The 19,370-nt window shown below is 32.0% G+C and overlaps 1 protein-coding gene across 4 annotated transcripts; it reads left to right on the plus strand.

The window, feature by feature from the left end:
* The first annotated feature begins 14,089 nt into the window (after window positions 1-14,089).
* On the plus strand, window positions 14,090-17,473 carry LOC132060016 (zinc finger protein 4-like). 4 transcript variants are annotated; one of them, XM_059452871.1, is made up of 3 exons: window positions 14,091-14,384; window positions 15,546-15,626; window positions 16,494-17,473. In XM_059452871.1, exon 3 carries the CDS (start codon window positions 16,600-16,602, stop codon window positions 17,287-17,289), a length of 690 nt encoding a protein of 229 aa, XP_059308854.1. In that variant the 5' UTR covers window positions 14,091-14,384; window positions 15,546-15,626; window positions 16,494-16,599; the 3' UTR covers window positions 17,290-17,473. The 4 variants fall into 4 exon arrangements, with proteins under 4 accessions (XP_059308855.1, XP_059308854.1, XP_059308852.1 ...); XM_059452869.1 differs by having other exon boundaries at window positions 14,092-14,384; window positions 15,546-15,627; window positions 16,506-17,473; XM_059452870.1 differs by having other exon boundaries at window positions 14,226-14,245; window positions 15,546-15,627; window positions 16,506-17,473.
* The last annotated feature ends 1,897 nt before the right edge of the window (window positions 17,474-19,370 follow it).

Genomic DNA, 19,370 nt, shown 5'->3' on the forward strand with positions numbered 1-19,370 from the left:
TTTTGACGTGACTTGAGACTTTCATGTCTTCTCTAAAAAGTATATATAGAGTATATTGTGGGTGAGCGCGTACTAGGACATGTATGCTACTTTGAGTTATTACTCTATATATATAATACTATCTCACGATTATAACATGATATTGTTGATTTATAAAAACATGATTTATACTTGTTGTTTTACAAACTGAGTATGACATCTTAGTATATCACTGACATGAGGTATGCTCGGGTTATATGCGTAATAATTTGACCATATGTTAGTGTGTTATGGTTTATTTAAGACCGTATTTCGTTTGTTGATATTTCCATCGTAGTAATGAGAGATTACGCTTTATTTATGCTACAATTCTGCTTTATTGTTTATAATATCGTGTGTTGGAGTTATTTTAATTGTAGTTCACCAAAAGAAGAGTAATAACTCGTTAAGTGCGTGAAAATGAATCGTGACAATAGCCAGAAATGAGAATATTTACTTATTACTCCATTAGTTATGACCTACATTACAGCACTGTACAAAATATATATACTTGAACTGCGGCTTGCAATTGGTTAAAATATCAAATATTTGGCATAATATATTTAGAACAAAACATAATAAGCGCCCAAAGGTTTGCTGCATTTTTTCCTCAAGACTAAACTGTTTCCCATACTCCATTCAATTAAATTCTGTCCACGAAGACATGAACAAATGGAAAAGTTATCTAGTGGTTTTATCCTTTTTAGGATTTAAACTTGAAATTTCATGATTTTGAACCACTTAATTGACCACCACCGTTGAATACACATTTATATTTGAAAATAATTTTAACATTAAATTTTTCATTTCTCCCTTGATAACATATTATCTTAATGGTCACAAAAATTTCATATATGTTTAACTCAAAAGATCCAAAAATCTTTCTTTTTATTTGTTAAGTTTTGTGCTTTCACAAGCTATTCCCCTCTCCCCTCACATGAAAGACATTCATTAATACCAACAAGGGTTGCGGTGTTGTGACTAGTATTACTACTCCTCACTTAAAGAGCAAAGTTCGAAACCCATAGATCTGAATCAGGTGTTAGGGAGTCTTTCTTTTTAATGTGGGGCTATCACTGCACGAATTAAATTTAATAAAGCGTCGAATGCCGATATCGAATGAGAAAAAAAAAAGACATTCATTAATAAACAAATTCTTTAACATTAGTTTTAATTATCTAGTCAAGATGCATGTTGAAGGACCAACTATATATGGTGCGTTGAAAGGGGGACAATGATAAAAAGTTAGATTGTTTGCTTGAAAAAGGGATATCTTTTTCGGAGAGAAGATTTGATTCGGATCACGGGGACCATATTATATTTTATATAAATATATGAAATGAAAGCTTAAAATATACTCACAAAACAAGTGTGCATGTAGGGTTGTTTGTCTTGTTAGTAGCTAGAGCTTGCCCTTCAACTTGGGAAATCTTTTTTTACTACTATATTATATAATTCTTCTTCTGCCACTCAAAGTGTGTTTATCTATTTCGTGTCTGTGTGTCGGCCATGTTTGGCTTAGTCAAGCTATCTATCAATTTCCTTGCACAAGTCTCGCTTCAATTAATGATCATTATAGCCTCACATGGAAAGATATGCTTGTACACACTGTACTAGCTACAAAGAATATTCCGCTGCTTCAAGTTTAGAATTGATCGAGATTAACTTATTAAAAAAAAGGCTGAATACTTTGATAGTTTTAGTAAATTATATTTAAATATTCAATTTATAGCATGTTATAAATATTCAATTTATAGCACGTTTTAGTTGAGTATCTGAACACATGATAAAGTGTTTCAATTATACACTTTCCGCTCATATTTTGAACAAAAACTCGCATATGTTCACAGACGCCATTACATCGATAAATTAATCATATAAAATGTTTCCTCCTTTAATTATACACGTCATTATCAACTGAAACATGCATGAGGTTTTACAACTTATTTAGGTTAATGCGTATAATTAAATAAGGGGATATATTTTAAATGGTTGATTTATCTATATAATGGACGCTTGCGAATACGCGAAGAAAAATGTCTAAATCTTGAATCGAAAATATCGAATAAAAACAATTTATTATATGTTCAAGTAGTCAATCAAAACATGTTGTAATTTGAGTGTGTAACTGAAATTTAATGACAAGTTTAAAAGGCTATCGAGTATTCTGCCAATATGAAATTACCACTCAAAGATACCTACTAATAATTTTTCATAAAAAGTAAAACTTATAATTTTAAAAGTAAAAATAGACTATATCAAAACAACACATAAAAATGACAGTGTAAACAATTTCAGCGTATATAAGCTAAAAGATCTTTAGTGTTATTTGACTGGCTCAAACAGATCTTTTACATTAGTTTACAAGTTAAAGACTCATACTTATACACCATTGAGAAACGCAAAAATTCTAAAAGAGGCAATGTAAGAATGTTATATTTGAATTTTAAATCTGTCACCTAAAGTAATTTTTGAGTCACCTTTAATGCATAAGGATATTCGACAATTCACATGTATACAAAAAAATTACTTCCTTACGCAGCGTAATTTTTTGATAACAGAAGAACTTCCTTCCTGCAATTTTGCTCCTTCCCCTATATTGTTATTAATATTAGACATGTAAATTTCAATTTCTTGCATAGTCGATTGACAATTGGCTAGTGCGTTGCTCTTCAACGCTTTGAAATCGAACCCATGTTGCTGATTGGGAGATGACGTATATGCAGACAAAATTTTGATTGACAATCACGTTGACAAAATAAAATTGAATTATTATTAAAATTGAAACCTCACTGTAACAATATTGTTTGTTTCGATATATTTTGGTTGTTATACATAGTAGGGATGTACAAAGCAAACCGATAAATCGCACCAAATCGATAAATCGAGTCAAACCGAAAAAAAACCCGACTAGTGGTTTGGTTTGACTTGGTTTGGTGTTGCAAAAATAAATCCGACCATAATTGATTTGGTTTGATTTTAGCTAAAAAAAGTCAAATCGAACCAAACCGACCTAACATTACGTGTATTCGATTTTAAAAATATTTTATACATAAAAATATTTATTTATAATGTAATTTATAAATATTTCTTAAATTTTTTCATAGTTTTTTCTCTTTTATCATATTATTTTAAGCTTGAACTTAGAATTTTGAATGCCAATAAGTTTTATATCCCATGGATGTTAGTAACTCAAATAAAGTTCAAATCAAAACTAACTCAACACTAATGCTAACAAAAGAAATTCATTCTAACACTAAGAATGACAGTAATGTTGGATATCTATTCTTTAATTTTGCATAATTGGTTTAGAGCGTAAAAACACATAGCTTAACTTTTTTCTTTGTAATGTAATTAATAAGCCATACTTATTTTAGCATAACTTAGTATTTAGATTAAAGTCATTTTCTTTATGGCTTATTAATTAGCAATACTTATTTTAACTGATTTTATTATCTTTTTTGTTGAATATTTTAATACGATGTCATCACCCATCTCACATTTTGTGTTATTTTCTTAAAAAACACCTTAATTATATAGTTGTATCTTACTAGGACTAAAGAAATATTTGAAGTAAACAAAACTTTTTAGGAAAAAAACCCGAAAAACCCGAATAATCCGAGAAAACCCGAAGTTGAATGCCCCGAATTTTATTAGTTTGATTTGGTTTATAAATTTAAAAACCCGACACAATTGGTTTGGTTTGGTATTTGAAAAATTCGAACCAATTCGGTCTATGTACACCCCTAATATATAGCGATATGTTATTATAGAGAACATATAATATATTAATATTTAATATAACATACCACGTAAAACATGATTGTTATAGCTAGAGAAGTTTGACTGAATTCCTATTAATATCAATTTTGTACTTCGATTCTAAATTGATGTTGGTAAGGATAGCGCTATGTTTCTGGCTTCTGGGTCAACGTTGAGCGCTAATAGAAGAAATTAATTGAAATTATGATTATATTGGTTTTTTGCCGAGAAGGGAGCTAATTAGAGTCTTTACATTTTGCATCCCTAATCCATGCAACATTTTTTTCTTCCAATTCTTTTATTTTTGTAATTTTCCTCTGACTTATTCGTTTAATTTCTGCGCAATACCATAATAAAGATTACTTTTTTGAAGAGTAAATTAGGAAAATAGTATCCCTTACCCGATGAGCCTTTCAATTGCTTTTTTTTTTTTTCGTGTCCTAATGTGTTTAAAAGTCGTCAAAGAGCCCATTTGGCTTGGGCATAAGTTACTGAAAATAGCTGATAAGCTGGTTTTAACTTTTTTTTAGTGTTTAATTTGAACAAAAAAGCGTTTGTCTTAAAATAAGCGAAAAAAATAATTGGCATGCGTTTTAAACATATAAAAAATGCGCTTTTTTAAGCCCATCCAAATAGGCTCAAAGTCGTTACTTAATAAAGTGTCACGTTGATTGACTTTAAAAACCCTTATTACATGCTTAGAATTATACTTATTATATATTAGATTTCTTTTCCTTTTATCAACCAATTATTAACCGTAAATGATAGTAAAAAATATTACTCCATTCTTTTTTACATCCAACAATCACTAGTATTAGACTAGTTATTTGTTGGCTGACTTTATTAAATGTTTGTTTAACGTTTGAGCAGAGAAAGTGATGAATAATATTGTCAATTGGTTGTTAATGAAAGTCAAGGCCAAAAGAAGATGCCAAAAAAGTCCCTAAAAATAATCTGTAAGGATTGTTTTATTTGGTATTGGGCACAAGATCTCAAGATGTGCAAGTCTGAACAGTAAATATGTCCCGATTTACAATGAGCGGACAAATGTGAGTTTCCAATCCATGTTAAAGTCCATCAGTTTCATGAAAATTGTTGAGAATAATACATGAGTATGTCCCTTTGGAGCTTATATGCATTTTGGCCACTAAACTATAGTTGGCAAGAATATAAAGTTCTTACACAGTTTTGTGACCAAAAAAGTCATTGTTTCAAATCGCAATGGTCAACCACCACTTCTCTGTTGGTCATTTCATATTCGTATAACTATGATATAAGAATAAAAATAAAATATAGGAACCTTGAAAATTTTATAAAAGAAATGCTTTGGGCCATTTGTATTCTAGTAGTATTTGGACTTTAGGCCCATGTAATGAAAGATAAGTAGGCTGGGCCAAGTTGTAGGCCCTAGTTAAAATTCTTAACCCAATTTTGCAAATGTCATAAGAGAAATTGACATAAATAGCCGCCTATCAAAATATTAGCCAAGAAAGGTATATTGTTTGTAACTGATGTATAATATATATTTTTGATACATAATAGCATATTTTTTTAAAAATATATTTTGGCTAATGAATGTAATTATTTTTGGCCGATCGGCCAATTGTGTAACTTGCCTAACATATCTATCGGAGAACCAAGGCGTTTGACAGCCCAGCTGACACTCCTTCCGATTGATATAATTTATGCAACGTGTTGAGATCACGTTACATAACAATGAATTTGAAATTATAATATAATAAAAATTAAGTACTAATCAAAAGAAATGTTACATTTAAAGCGACATTACAATACAATACAAAAGGAAACAACCATCCAAACAAGCTGTAAATTTTCTCAAGGTTCTTCTCTTTATTTGGATTCCACTGGCATGGCTTCAACTTTCCACCTTGTTGCCACTTATTACAAGTGTTGAAGAAATAATGGATTTTTCATGTGTAGTTTTGCTAGTTTGTTTTTAGTCAAATCTTGTTCAAGGCAAGATGACAAATGAATTCTCAGGCCCAATGGGGCAGGGGGGTGAATGGGTCAAAGGCCCACTGATCAAAAGATATTAAGCAAAGAGGGACTAGTGGAGATTTGCACAAATTGGGTTATTTCAGACAGCTATTTAACCTTTGTCCCCATTTAAGTAAGTTTTGTAAGAATAAGTTGGTGGGATATGACTTGCTCAAAGTTCGGGTAGAGCCTATTATGGTTGTCGAATGGGCTTACTCTAGTCATAATGATCTTGCACAACTAGCACCTCTTTCATGGTTGATTATTATATCTTTAGTATAAAACACATGGGGGTTCGCTCGAGGCATAACTTGTTCAAAGTTATGTGCTTGGTCTTATATTAGCGATTTAAAAAAAAAAAAAAAGTGGGAAAAAAAAAATTAAATATAAGCTTTCAAAAGGAAAATCCGGTGCAAGTTCTTGAGTATTTATGTGTGTTCCTTTAGTAGTAATGACAAATGGTGCTATTATGGAAAAGAGGTAGAATTTAAAAAACGAATCAAAATCTTAAGTCAATAAGTTGTTTATTGTGACAATGAGTACAGATTTAAATATACTTTTTTCAAAAATGTTTTAAATTTATGCATATAGACACACATGTAACATGATTTGAATTCAATGCAATATCCCTTTCAGCAAAGGTTGATGTGGTCTACAAAAATCTTTTTCCGATCTCTGAAGTTAAAACTCCCAATAAAATAGTTAAAATCTTCCTTGTCTGGTGGGTTGCATGCAAGAAATACAAAAAATATTTAGAAGCGTCAACAAGAGCTAATCTCATTATAATATCATAACCTATTTAAAAATTAGAAGCATAGTATGGATCAATTTTTATTTAATTAGTTCCTTCTAAAAACAATCAAGAATTAAAAAAGTACAGGAATTAACCAATACAACATCATAGGTTAGGGGCTCTATGCAAATCAAAATTCGTCCAAATAGGCACTAGGTAATTGGTTTGAATTAAATTAAGGGAAATGAGGAACATAGGATACTGAAAGCTAAATAAAATAATACTATGGGAATGGGACTAAATAAATATAAATTATACTATTCATGTGATCGTTTCAGAATCTTAATTTCGTCAGAGTAAATCTTATCTAATTATTATTATATCATAGATACTGATCGTGATAGAATAAGTGTCATTTGTGCACAAAGAAACTTAATAAAATACTTAATCTGACACTTATAATGTATCTTTAGAATTCCAAATTTAAGATTTGACAACATTATTACCATTTATTTATAATCTACCTAAGGTCACGGAAATTACATTAGACTTGATATGCAAACATTATTTATTAAGGACTTTATTATCTTTTATTGATATTCTAAGTTCAGAAGTAATGTTTAGTCAACTAGAATAGAGTTCACTCAACTTGTAATATACATTATAGATGTCAATCACGTCCTACCCCAATTTGTGGGCGTGACACTAGACCTACTTTGGTTTATGACGGTAGAATTGATTTTTTCCCAAATTTTATGTCTAGAATAGGATAGTGATATATTATTTTCATAATACAAAAAATTGTATAAGAAATCCGTAAAGAAGTCTAAAAGAAATGCCCAACCTGAAGGAAACTGGGAAGAACAAAAATAGTGTTGGCCAATTGCAAACATATATATATAACAAACAATAAATGGTACTATACTAGAACTAGGGCGATTAGATCAATGCGTCCCATTGATTTAAAAATTAAGGATAATTGTTCACAAATCGAGTTCCATGTGGACAGAATCAAATGGTAAGCATACATAGACTAAAGGAAGAAAATAAAAAATAGAAACATCAATTCTTGAGATATCATTAAATAGTGCAAAATCCACAAATAATAGTTTTTCGACCTCTATACTGGAAAAATAACCACTTATGAAGTTTCAAATTTAACAGGGGAAATTCAATAACAATGTCTTGAAATTTCATTTGTGAAATTTGAAACTCCATGACAGTAACTATTTTCAAATACATTAGTAAAAAGTAATAAACAAACTGCTAATTACTATGTACATACATACCTTTGTAGCAAATTGAAATTTCTAGTTCGTTTTGTCCAAAAAGCTTTTGGTTCCACATTGTTTAAACTTTCTAATCAAATTGGAATAAAGTCAACCTAATAATTCAAAAATTATACTAATTGCTTCTAAACAATTATTAAAACTTGCATTATGGAAAGGACGTGGAGCCAATATCAAGACAATGGTCACATATTGTTGAAAAAAAAGAAGGATCTTCGGTAGGGACAGTATAATATCTCCCATTAGATAGATAAAATTCTAGTTTGGCACACTACAAGAAAGAAGATATTTGGCGACAAAATTATTTTTGTTGCCATAAATAGATTATTATTGCAAAAAGTACTTTTAGCAATAATTTTTTTTTTTTTTTGCATAAACTTTTCTCATCGGCTGTTATTGCATCGACGTTGCCACAACTTTTTTGTTATTGCCAAAAGTACTTTTTGCATGCGATTAATACTATGGCAACAAAATTAAATTATTTGACAAAAAAAAAGTTTATTTGTAAAAAATTCATCATATATCATGAATAATAAAACTAAGTTGCTGTCAACTATATTATTTTTATTGTCAAAAGAGCTGTTGCCATTTTTGTACCTTCTTGTAGTGGCATATAATTAATTGTTAGTGTACTTCTGGTTGGATGGTATCCGATTCATTTAACCTCGAATAGGTCAAGTCTCCTAGCTGGAGAAATTTTCTTAGTTATCATGCATTTGGATTTTATTGGAATAACATAAAAGTCTACATAATTTTATTCCTTTTTTAATTTTCTTTTGGATGTGACAGGCTTGTGAATAGAGAAGAGAGAAGAGAATGGTGTTTAACTAAATATTAAATATTTCATTTGCTTTAAATTATATGATGATATTTAACTAGATATAATGTTTGAGATGTAGTTGACACATATTATATCAATGTTAATGAGAGAGAATACAGAATTATGGTTGAAAAGTTAATTTGATAGAAAATATTATAGTATTTGTATAGTCCAATGAATAGCGGTACGACAGCTAAAACGACAGCATATTGAACACTTGTATGAAGCATTAGAGACAAATTGGGGAGAATAAGTTGTATAGACTCGCCAAGGCGAGAGAGAGGAGAGCTTGTGATCTATATTAAGTGGGTGCATTACAAACGAGGATGACAAAGTATTAGTGGAAGAGACACGTAGCGAAGATGACAAGCATACTTCAATAAACTCCTTCAATGCAGAGGGGAACATGAATATTGTGTTGGGTGACACTCTGAGTGCCATCAAGATTTTGAGTATTGCAGGTGTATAAAGTTTGAGGAAGTCAAGGGGTAATTCGTAAGACGAGAGGGGAAAGAGCGACCGAACCAGACGAGATTTATGTGGATGTTTGGAATAGCGCAGGCAAAATAGGTATTGAGTGGCTAACTTGATTGTTTAATCATTTTTAGGAAGACTAAAATGCCCCGAAGAATGGAGGTGGAGTATAATGATTCAATTGTAAAAGAACAAGGGTGATATTCAAAATTGCAATAACTATAGATAGGGGTGTACATGGACCGGGTTGGTTCGAATTTTTTAAACACCAACTAAACCAATTGCGTCGAGTTTTTAAATTTATACACTAAACCAAACCAATAAAATTCGGGTTTTTCAACCTCGAGTTTTCTCGGATTTTTCATTTTTTTTCCGGAATAGTCTTGATACAAAACATATAACTTTTACTTCAAATATTTCTTTAGTTCTAGTAAGATACAACCATATAATTAAGGTGTTTCTTAAGAAAATAACAAAAAATATGAGAAGAATGATGACATAGTATTAAAATATTCAACAAAAGCTAATAAAATCAGTTAAAATAAATATTGCTAATTAACAAGCCATAAAGAAAATGACCGTAATCTAAAAATACTAAGTCATGCTAAAATAAGTATGGCTAATAAGTATATTAATTACATGACAAAGAAAAAAACATTTATGTATTTTCACTCTCTAAATCAATTATGCAAAACTAAATATAGATATCCAATATTATTGTCATTCCCAGTGGTAAATTGAATTTCTTTTGTTAGCATTAGTGTTGAGTTGGTTTTGGTTTGGACTTTATTTGAGTTACTAACCTCCATAGGATATAAAACTTATTGACATTCAAAATTCTAAGTTCAAGCTTGAATAATATAATACTAGATAAAAAAACTACGAAAAAAATTTAAGAAATATTTATAAATTATATTACAAATAAATATTTTTATATATAAAATATTTTAAAAATTGAATACATGTAATGTCGGGTTGATTTGGTTCGGTTTGACTTTTTTTAGTTAAAACCAAACCAAACCAATTATGGTCGATTTTTTTTTTTTTAACACCAAACCAAGTCAAACCAAACCACTAGTCGGGTTTTTTTCTCGGTTTGACTCAGTTTATCGGTTTACTTTGTACACCCCTAACTATAGGGATGATAAACAACTAAGCAACAATATGAAAGTTTGGGAGAGGATGATTGAGTGAGGCTGAGGAGGGATGTGTCTATTTTCGAGAACCAATTTGGATTCATGTCGGAGCAACTACTGTAGCAATTCATCTTCTAAGCAGATTATTGGAGGAGTGTAAGGATAAGAAAATAGACTTATATATGTTGTTCATTGACTTAGAAAAAGCATATGACAAAGTCCGTAAGGAGGTTTTATGGAGATTCTTGGAGTCTAGAGGCGTGTCTGTGTCATACATTAGAGTGATTAAAAACATGTTCAATGGAATCAAAATCCTAGTAAGAACGGTGGGAGGAGACTCAGAACACTTCCCAATCAAAACGAGGTTGCACGAGGGATCAACTCTTAGCCCGTTTTTATGTGAATTGGTGATTGTTGAATTGACACGGCATATTTAAGAGGAAGTACCATGGTGTATATTATTCGTAGATGACATAGAATTGATTGATGAGACACGCAACGGGGTTAAGGGTAGATTGGAGGTTTGGAGACAAACCCTAAAGTCTAAAGGTTTCAGGTTGAGTAAGACTAAGGCAGAGTACATGAAGTGCAAGTTCAGTGACACATCACATTAGACAGATGTGGAAGTGAGGATTGATACACATGTCATCCCCATCATCCCCATATGGAGATCGACGATGATGAGTGGATGAAATAGAGGCTCGCATCCAGTGTCTTGTGTGATAATAATATGTCACTGAGACTTAAAGGTAAGTTCTATAGGGTGATTATTAACCAACTATGTTGTGTGGGGTAGAGTGTTGGCAAATCAAGAATTAGCACATTCAAAAGATGAATATAACAATGATGATGATGCATAGATGGATGTTTTGGTACACTAGGAGAGATAAGACTATGAACAAAGATATACGAGGCAAGATGGGAGTGATTTCAGTGGTGGACAAGATGAGAAAGCGGGGTTGAGATGGTTCAGGCATGCAAAGAGGAGAAGCGTAGATGCGCAGTAAGGAGGTGTGAGAGGATGATAGTGATAGGTCCAAAGAGAGATAAAGATAGACCGAGGAAGAATTGGTGAGAAGTGATTAGACATGACATGACGCATCTTCAGCTTACAGATGACATAACCCTAGATAGGAAAACATGGAGATCGAGGAGTAGGGTAGACGGGTAGTAGGTCGTTAAGCGATTTCTCTCTTTCCTGTGGGAGAGCATGGTTCTAGCTTATAACACCTTTTCTACTCCCTCTCCTACTTATCTATATCATCATTATTATTATCTTATTCTTCCATTGTATTACTACCTTTGTTTCTCTTGTATTTGTCAAACCTATTTTTGAAACTTGAGTCGAGGGTCTATCAGAAACAACCTCACTACCTCACACAAGGTAGCCGTAAGGTATGCGTACATCCCACCCTCTCCAACCCCCACTCGTGAGATAAAATTGAATATGTTATTGCTATTGTTGCATAATCCAATGAATACGAAATGTTAAAATTTGTTAAAGTCACATACAAATATGGATGGTGTCAAATACTTTAGCACAACGGAAAATTGAAAGAGTGTCATTTAAATTAAGCACTAATTGATCCAATAATAGAACATTGCTATGACAAACATTCATCACTCGTCTTCCAATGGCAATTTAAACTTTTTATTTTTATTTGTTACCTGATGTTCGATATTTGCTTTGGGGCTTCGATTAATTCGGATTCTTGCAGCGTACGGCCCATTAAAAAGAGTAGAGCTTCCCATTTCCAAAACTCAAACCTGAAATTTCTAATTAATACCACAATGTTTGGTGGTGCAATTTAAAATTTGGTCTATGGATTCAACCTAAATGTTGGTAGTAATATGGCATGACCACTGAATTTTGTTGTAGGAGAAAAAGAATATCTAACCTATGAATGGATACGAGAACATTTGTTGAGTACAAGTAGCATAAGTATCACGAGGAGCTGGCACACAACTTTGTGGTGGTTTGTGGTCCATGGCCAGGCTCTTGTCTGGTTTGCCTAATGGCATTAAATGTGGTATGTTGTCTTTGGGCTATACAAAAAACAACTAATGTGCATGTCACTTCACATAGATAAGTTGGAGCTGAGACAGCATCAAACACCCTCCTCCACTCATGAAAGTGAACAAGAAATAAATAAAAAATAATTTAAATTTTTAAATGAGATGAAATTTAAAGTGATATTCAAATTAGAAAAAATAATTTGAAATTGACCATTTTTTCTAGTTTAGAGTTTGTTTGGCAAAGTGGTGAAATTTGTTTCTTCTGAGAAGTACCTCTTGGAAAAAATATTGTCGAAATACAGCAGAAGTTACAGCATAATGTAATCCTCTGCTTCGATCCTTTTCCGAATCTTGCGTATACGGAAATTTTCCAATACACTGGGTTCTTTTTTTTTAATTTATGTTTGACTAATTATTTGAAAATTACTTTTATTAGTAAACATTTGGCCAGTAGTTTCGAAAAGTATTTTGAAGTACTTATCAATTATGAAGAAGGAAGTTTCTAATTAATTTGGTAAATAAAATTTCGATATTCGTAATCTCATCCTAAAAAATCAAAATCACTTATTTTATGGGAAAAACTACTTTGTAGCTTCTCCTTAAAAGCTAAAAAATATCTTTTACTACTATCCATAAAACTTCTTTCTTCACTAAAGGCCTGGCGAAACACCTTTAATATGTGGGTCGAGAATTAACCCACTAATATGCTTCCTATCTTTCACAGTTAAAGTTGGAAAGTTCAAACTCCATCAATAGCATTTTCTTTCTCTTTCTCCCTTCCCCCTCCCTGATATAATAAAAAGGAAAAAACCTTCAATGTTTAAAATAAGTGCTTTTGTTTAAGGAAATAGATACTTTTAATGTTTAAATGACTTGCCTAAACAAGTTATTACTGTGTTTAAAATTGGGCTTAATAGATGCTCCTGCAATAATATTTTTTGCTTACTTGCCAAATATAAAAAAAAATGAGTAAGAAAATTACATATTCTTCCAAGAAATATCTATTTGGAAAACATTTTGAGGAGTAGAAGTGCTGGTCCCCTTCAGTCAACTTGAACGTGCCTGCTTTTACCTAATGTAGGACTCATGAATAATATTTTCCTTTAGACCAAACACACCCTAAAATAGTCCAATCACTCCCAAAACAGAAAAGATATGAAGAAACAAAACAAAATAATACATGAAAACCCAAAAATATGAAAAGAAAGAAAGGACAATGGAGATAGGAATGGGTATATTATGGGTTTCCATGCAAGAGAGAGAGAAGAAGAACAATGCTGAAAACACTTGCAGTAAAATTTTATAAAAATAAACTGAATCTTGAAAATGCATTTTTGGTAGAGTTAATGATAAAAAGTACAACTGAACTATTGTTTTTTTTTTTTTTAGTTTCACACCTTAACTATCGCTTTTTTTTTTTTCGAACTATCACCATACGTATAATAAAACACACTAACCTGTTATCGGTATTCTTTTTTCCTGTAGGGAATAACCGATACTGGAGATGTTTTAATACATGATTTACGATAATTTTCCAGGTAAAAAAAGACTTCGAGATGTTAAACTCCACGAAAAAGTGATTGTTCAAAATGTATCTTTGACTAAGATAAAGGCTGAAAACACTTCCAGTAAAGCTTTATAGAAAACACAGAGTCTTGAAAATGCATTTTTAGTACTTCGTAATTTTTCAACTTGGTGGATCCAATTTCCTTGTCTTTGGTGGGACTTACACACACACTTCTCTTCTAATAGTAGTACTTGTTTGTTTTTTCCCTAGTTTGTTTTTTCCTTTGTGTCCCTCTCTTTGTCACTGTTAAATGACTTTGCTTTTTTGGTTGAATTGAATTGAACAAAGAGCCCCAAAACAACAACCAGAAAATTATAGTTTTAAAACTGATGTGCTGCTGTCTGTTTTTTTTCTTTTTCTTCTGACGTTACATTGCACTACTCTTCCATCTCTCTCTCTCCAATGATCTTATCTCTATTTCTTTCATGTTATGTTAGTACTTATTATTATCTCTCTTTCTTCTTCACCATTTTTAGGAAAAACTAAGAATACCCTCAAAGCAGACAATTCTGTCATGTCACTTCTCATTCTCTGCTGAGCCTGCTGCAACTTTCTTGAAATTATTAAAAGGGTACTTTGCTTTTCCTGTTAATTTGCTCTTGTTTCTTGATGATAATATCTTGAGCTTTTCTTTAAAAAAAAAAAAAAAAATTGTGGTTATTAGTAGTTTTCTTCATGTCATTATTTTTGTTATTATGATTACTAATAATCTACTGGTGTAATCAGAAGCGGATTCAAAATTTTGAGTTTATGCGTTCTGAAAAAGACAATTATTAGGTTCTGAAAAATACAAGGTATTTTAACAAAGTTATTGGGTTCCTGTAAGTAATGCTCTAGCTTTGCCCCAGACTGTAACTATTGTTACTATGATTATGATTCTTTAATTATTGAGTATTGTTCTCTTTGTAAATTTGGAACTTTTGGTTTCTGAGTTTGGGTTCTTTTCTTGATCTGCTATCAGTTGCTTGAAATTTGCTCTTCTAGTGTAGTTCAGGTCTTACTGGACTTTCATGCTTTGCAATTTTTATATTGTAATTTAGATAATGATGTTACTTTTAAGTTGCATTTGTCTTATGGACAAAATTCCACTATAGGTAAAAATGAAGAAACTGGATATTGTTAGTTTGTTGTTTGGTACTAACTTGTGACCTCTGGTTGAGTTTACTTGAGGTGAAAATATGGATTGGGGTAGAGCCCACCAAAGGTAAAAATGAGAAACTTGGTTTCAACTTGAGCAACTGAACTAATTTATCAAAGTTGTTAAACATGTTCTCGAAATTTTCCAGTTTTCTTGAAATTTTGTAGTTCAATAGTTCAAAGCATAGTAGTACGCTTTAGATTCTTTATTGTGTTGTTGATGAGCCCATGGTTTCATGGAAAATGTGTGTATCCACCTATATTGCTCAGACTCCTCAAAAATGTTGTTACACCCATGTCGGATCCTCCAAAAAGACACTACATTTGGAGGATCCGGCATGCACCTATCAATATTTTTGAAGAGTCCGAGGAACATAGATTTCAACTGATTTTTGGTTCAGTTAAGATTTATGTTAAGCATAAAGATGCCTCTAGCAAAATTGTGTCCCTTTGCTTCTTCGATGTTTTCCGGTTTCTCAAGAGTCCTTGAAAATGAAATGAAGTGCGAAAACAGGAAATGACTCGAATAGTATATTTTGATCTTGGGATGCCATTTTTTTTCAGAAATTTTCTGATCTTGCCTTTTGTTCTCTAGGTTCTTCCAAAAATTTGAATTTTGCTAGAGTTCAAGAAGCTTTGGAGTTCTTCTGATTGTTTCCCAAAGTGAAACTCCATAGGTATTGTATTTCTCATTTCAAAATTAAATTAAATAGCCATTTTAGCACTATCTTGTTGAAGTAGGAAACCTTTTTCCTACATGAGTTGGTCGACCTTGAGTCATTACTATGATAACAACCAGTCTAAAATTCAGTGTAAACTCGGTGTTTAAGGCTGTAAGCAGGTAGATTTTTTCCCATATGTGAACAGATGATGTACTTCTACTTGATGCATTGGTACTGACTTGAGAATAGGGTATTTCAAAGCTGTTTGCATACAGGTATACTGAACTTGTTCATATTACTATCAATGTGTTGATAATTGTTCACTAGAAATCATCCAGTCTCCAAGTAGAAAGCCAGGAATTCTAAAGTAATTTTTAAATTTCACAGGCAAATAAATACCATCTAAAGAGCTCCTCTCTGATACTTCTCATATGATGTCCCTTGACTTGCCTTCTGGGGATATTTCCGATCATAGCCATGTCTTACAAGCTAGTGCTTGTTTGGCCTTGTATGACCATGCAGAATCTGTTGGATAGACCACCTCACTGTCTTATTGTTAATACCTATATGGGATCTATTTTGCTGTTAACCACCACATGTTTCATTCCTTCGTACTTTTCACTTGTTTTTTCCTCTTACCGGATTGCAGTTTATAGTTAAAATCTTGAAAAAGGGCTAACCTTTTCCAATTGGATGTTATTCATTTTGGTTTCTGTGCCCTTAGTTGATAATTGTGTCTATCTATTGAGGAGCTTCACACTCAGCTTGCGACTTGATTTATGGCTTTATAAATTGACATGCATCATAGGTCAATTGATCTTGAAAGTACTTCTCCAGCATGAAAAATTATTTTCTCTGTTTGAAAAATCATGTACTTCGCTGTACATATGCAGGTGAATAAAGGAACAACCACCATCCATTGATTGATTAAACAGTCCCTGTTGTTTACTAAAGTCTAAATCCGTAGCCGTCTTTTCACCAAGCAACATGAAGCCTCCAAATTTCAATCTTGAATCAGAAGACGAATCCGAGGTCAGCAACTGCCAAGTCGGTCCCGGTCCCGGTCCCTCCCTTAATCTTCAGCAGGATCCAATGCCCGTTACTCTTGACTTGACTCTTGGCTTCAACAGCAGTGATCCCGATTTGAAAGACAATGGTGAGGCGAGTGACGAAGTAGTACCCCATCCTCCAACGGCAGCACTATCCAGGATTTTTTCGTGCAATTTCTGCAGGCGTAAGTTTTACAGTTCGCAGGCATTAGGCGGACACCAAAACGCACATAAACGGGAGCGGACTTTAGCAAAAAGGGCAATGCGGATGGGAATGTTATCCGACAGGTACGCCAGCTTAGCGTCGTTGCCACTTCACGGGGCAGCATTTCGATCTCTTGGAGTTGAAGCTCACGCTTCGGCACACCAACGGGTCCCACACCAAGAAACGAATATTCATGCAATTAGAAGCGGAGCGAGATTTGAACAAGGCTATTTCGGGATGCCAGTATTCGTGGAGGATGATGAAGCGGAGATGTTTTGGCCCGGTAGTTTCAGGCAAATAGAGGGAATTGGTGGTGGCAATGTGAGGTATAATTCAGGGCAAAGTTCAAACATAAATTTTGTCGCTGTAACTCCTCAAACTAGGACAGATCCAACATTGCCTGATCTTAATTTGAAACTCTAGTGGTCTTTTTTCTTTGCATTCTATTCTACTTTTTTGTATCTGAATTTTCATAATTATGGTATTACATTAGTGCTCTATTATTTGTACAGGAGATGAATGATTGAGACTGTCTTGAGCTTTCAATATTACCCCACTCTGAATCTTATCTATCCCAAATTTTGTATATTATTACAAAATTCAGATTTGGGACATTGTTGATAATGTTAATTTATGCAAATCTCTTGTCTTTCTCCCATTTAACCCTATTTATTCATTGCTAATTTACCAACAAATTGTTTATGTTGGTAAGATCCGTTTGTAATTTGGAATTTTTGCTTGTTATGTGTGAAATCTGCTTTCTTGAGTAGTGTTCTGAAGAAGAGACTGTATTTAGCAACCTGCAAGCTATGACAAAAGCAGTTTGGAATAAATTGCAAAGTGTGGAAAATGTTACTAACTAATTTATATACCAAATCTGCAAATCAAGTCAGGAAACTGAAGGTGGACTACTTTAATCAATATATCAAAGTTATGTGCCTTTTAAATTTTAGAACTACATATGAGCTCTGAAACATCGGCATTGATGACCATGTTAAAAACAAAACAAAAAAATAAATAAAAATGTCGCAATAATACATTTGGTCACCAATTGAGGAATAAAAGCTCAAAGACAGAGAATCGGGTTTTTTCAAAGAACTACTGCAGCTTTTCCACTCTCTTTATCACGTACAAATAGGTCTCTTCCACTTTCCTACCAAATCTCTCTCTATTCTGGTGTCACTAGAACTCAAATCTATTTGACCTTCAATCTGTCTTTGTCCAACCAGCTCACAACAAAATGTTAGATCAATCTTAGGGCTGACACAACCGAATTGGTTGAGAAAGAGGAACCCTCAACGACCAAGCACTCATCAAATTTAGGCCAATTGGGACACATATGGAATCATATCTAATATATGTATTGAAACCTTCCAATTAAAGAGAAAAAATCTAACTCAGAGATTACACACGAAATAAGATTCATTCGTCGCTTAATGCATGTAGGAGGGCTGGGACTTTATCTCCACGATCATCGGAACCATCAATCATAAGATTAGCTAGTCAGAAAGTTTCGTCTCTTTCAAAATCTCATTAGCAATTTAGCACTCAATAGGGAAAGGAAGGAGTCCGGAGCCAAAATGGCTTATTTTTACGGCCATTACACAAAAATGGTATGCCTTTTTGTTTTTAGACCAAAATAGGTATTTCGTTGGTTATCCAACGAAATACCCACACCTTACTGTTCATCCCCGAATTATTTCAGTCAAATTTTTTTTTTTTTTAATTTTGGTGCATTTCGTTGGTAGTCCAACGAAATAGCATTAAATTTATTTTTTTTTAATTTCGTTTATACAAAAAACGAAAGTAAAAATAAAAATATTTTTGGCCTATTTCGTTGGCAGTCCAACGAAATAGGATAAAAATATTTTTTTTTAATTTCGTTTTTGCTAGCCAAATAATTTTTATTTTTTTTAATGCTATTTCGTTAAGCATTTCACGAAATGCAACCAAATTAAAAAAAAAAAATTATATTTCCCTATTTCATTTTTGTATAAATGAAACAATTTTTTTTAATTTCGTTTTTTTTGTGTAAACGAAATAATTTTTTTTTTATTTCGTTTATACAAAAATGAAATAGGGAAATATAATAATTTTTTTTAATTTCGTTGAAATGCTTAACGAAATAGCATTAAATTTTTTTTTTATTTGGCTAACAATTTGGCTAACAAAAACGAAATTAAAAAAAATAAAATATTTTTGTCCTATTTCGTTGGTAGTCCAACGAAATAGGACAAAAATATTTTTTTTTTTAATTTCGTTTTTGTTAATGCTGTTATCAAATAAAAAAAAAAATTTAATGATATTTCGTTAACCATTTCACGAAATGCAATCAAATTAAAAAAAATTATTATATTTCCCTATTCATTTTTGTATAAACGAAACAATTTTTTTTTTTTTTTTAATTTCGTTTTTTGTGTAAGCGAAATAATTTTTTTTTATTTCGTTTATACAAAAAAATGAAATAGGAAAATATAATAATTTTTTTAAATTTTGTTGCATTT

Source organism: Lycium ferocissimum, chromosome 6, assembly GCF_029784015.1.
Source record: "Lycium ferocissimum isolate CSIRO_LF1 chromosome 6, AGI_CSIRO_Lferr_CH_V1, whole genome shotgun sequence".
NCBI lineage: Eukaryota > Viridiplantae > Streptophyta > Magnoliopsida > Solanales > Solanaceae > Lycium > Lycium ferocissimum.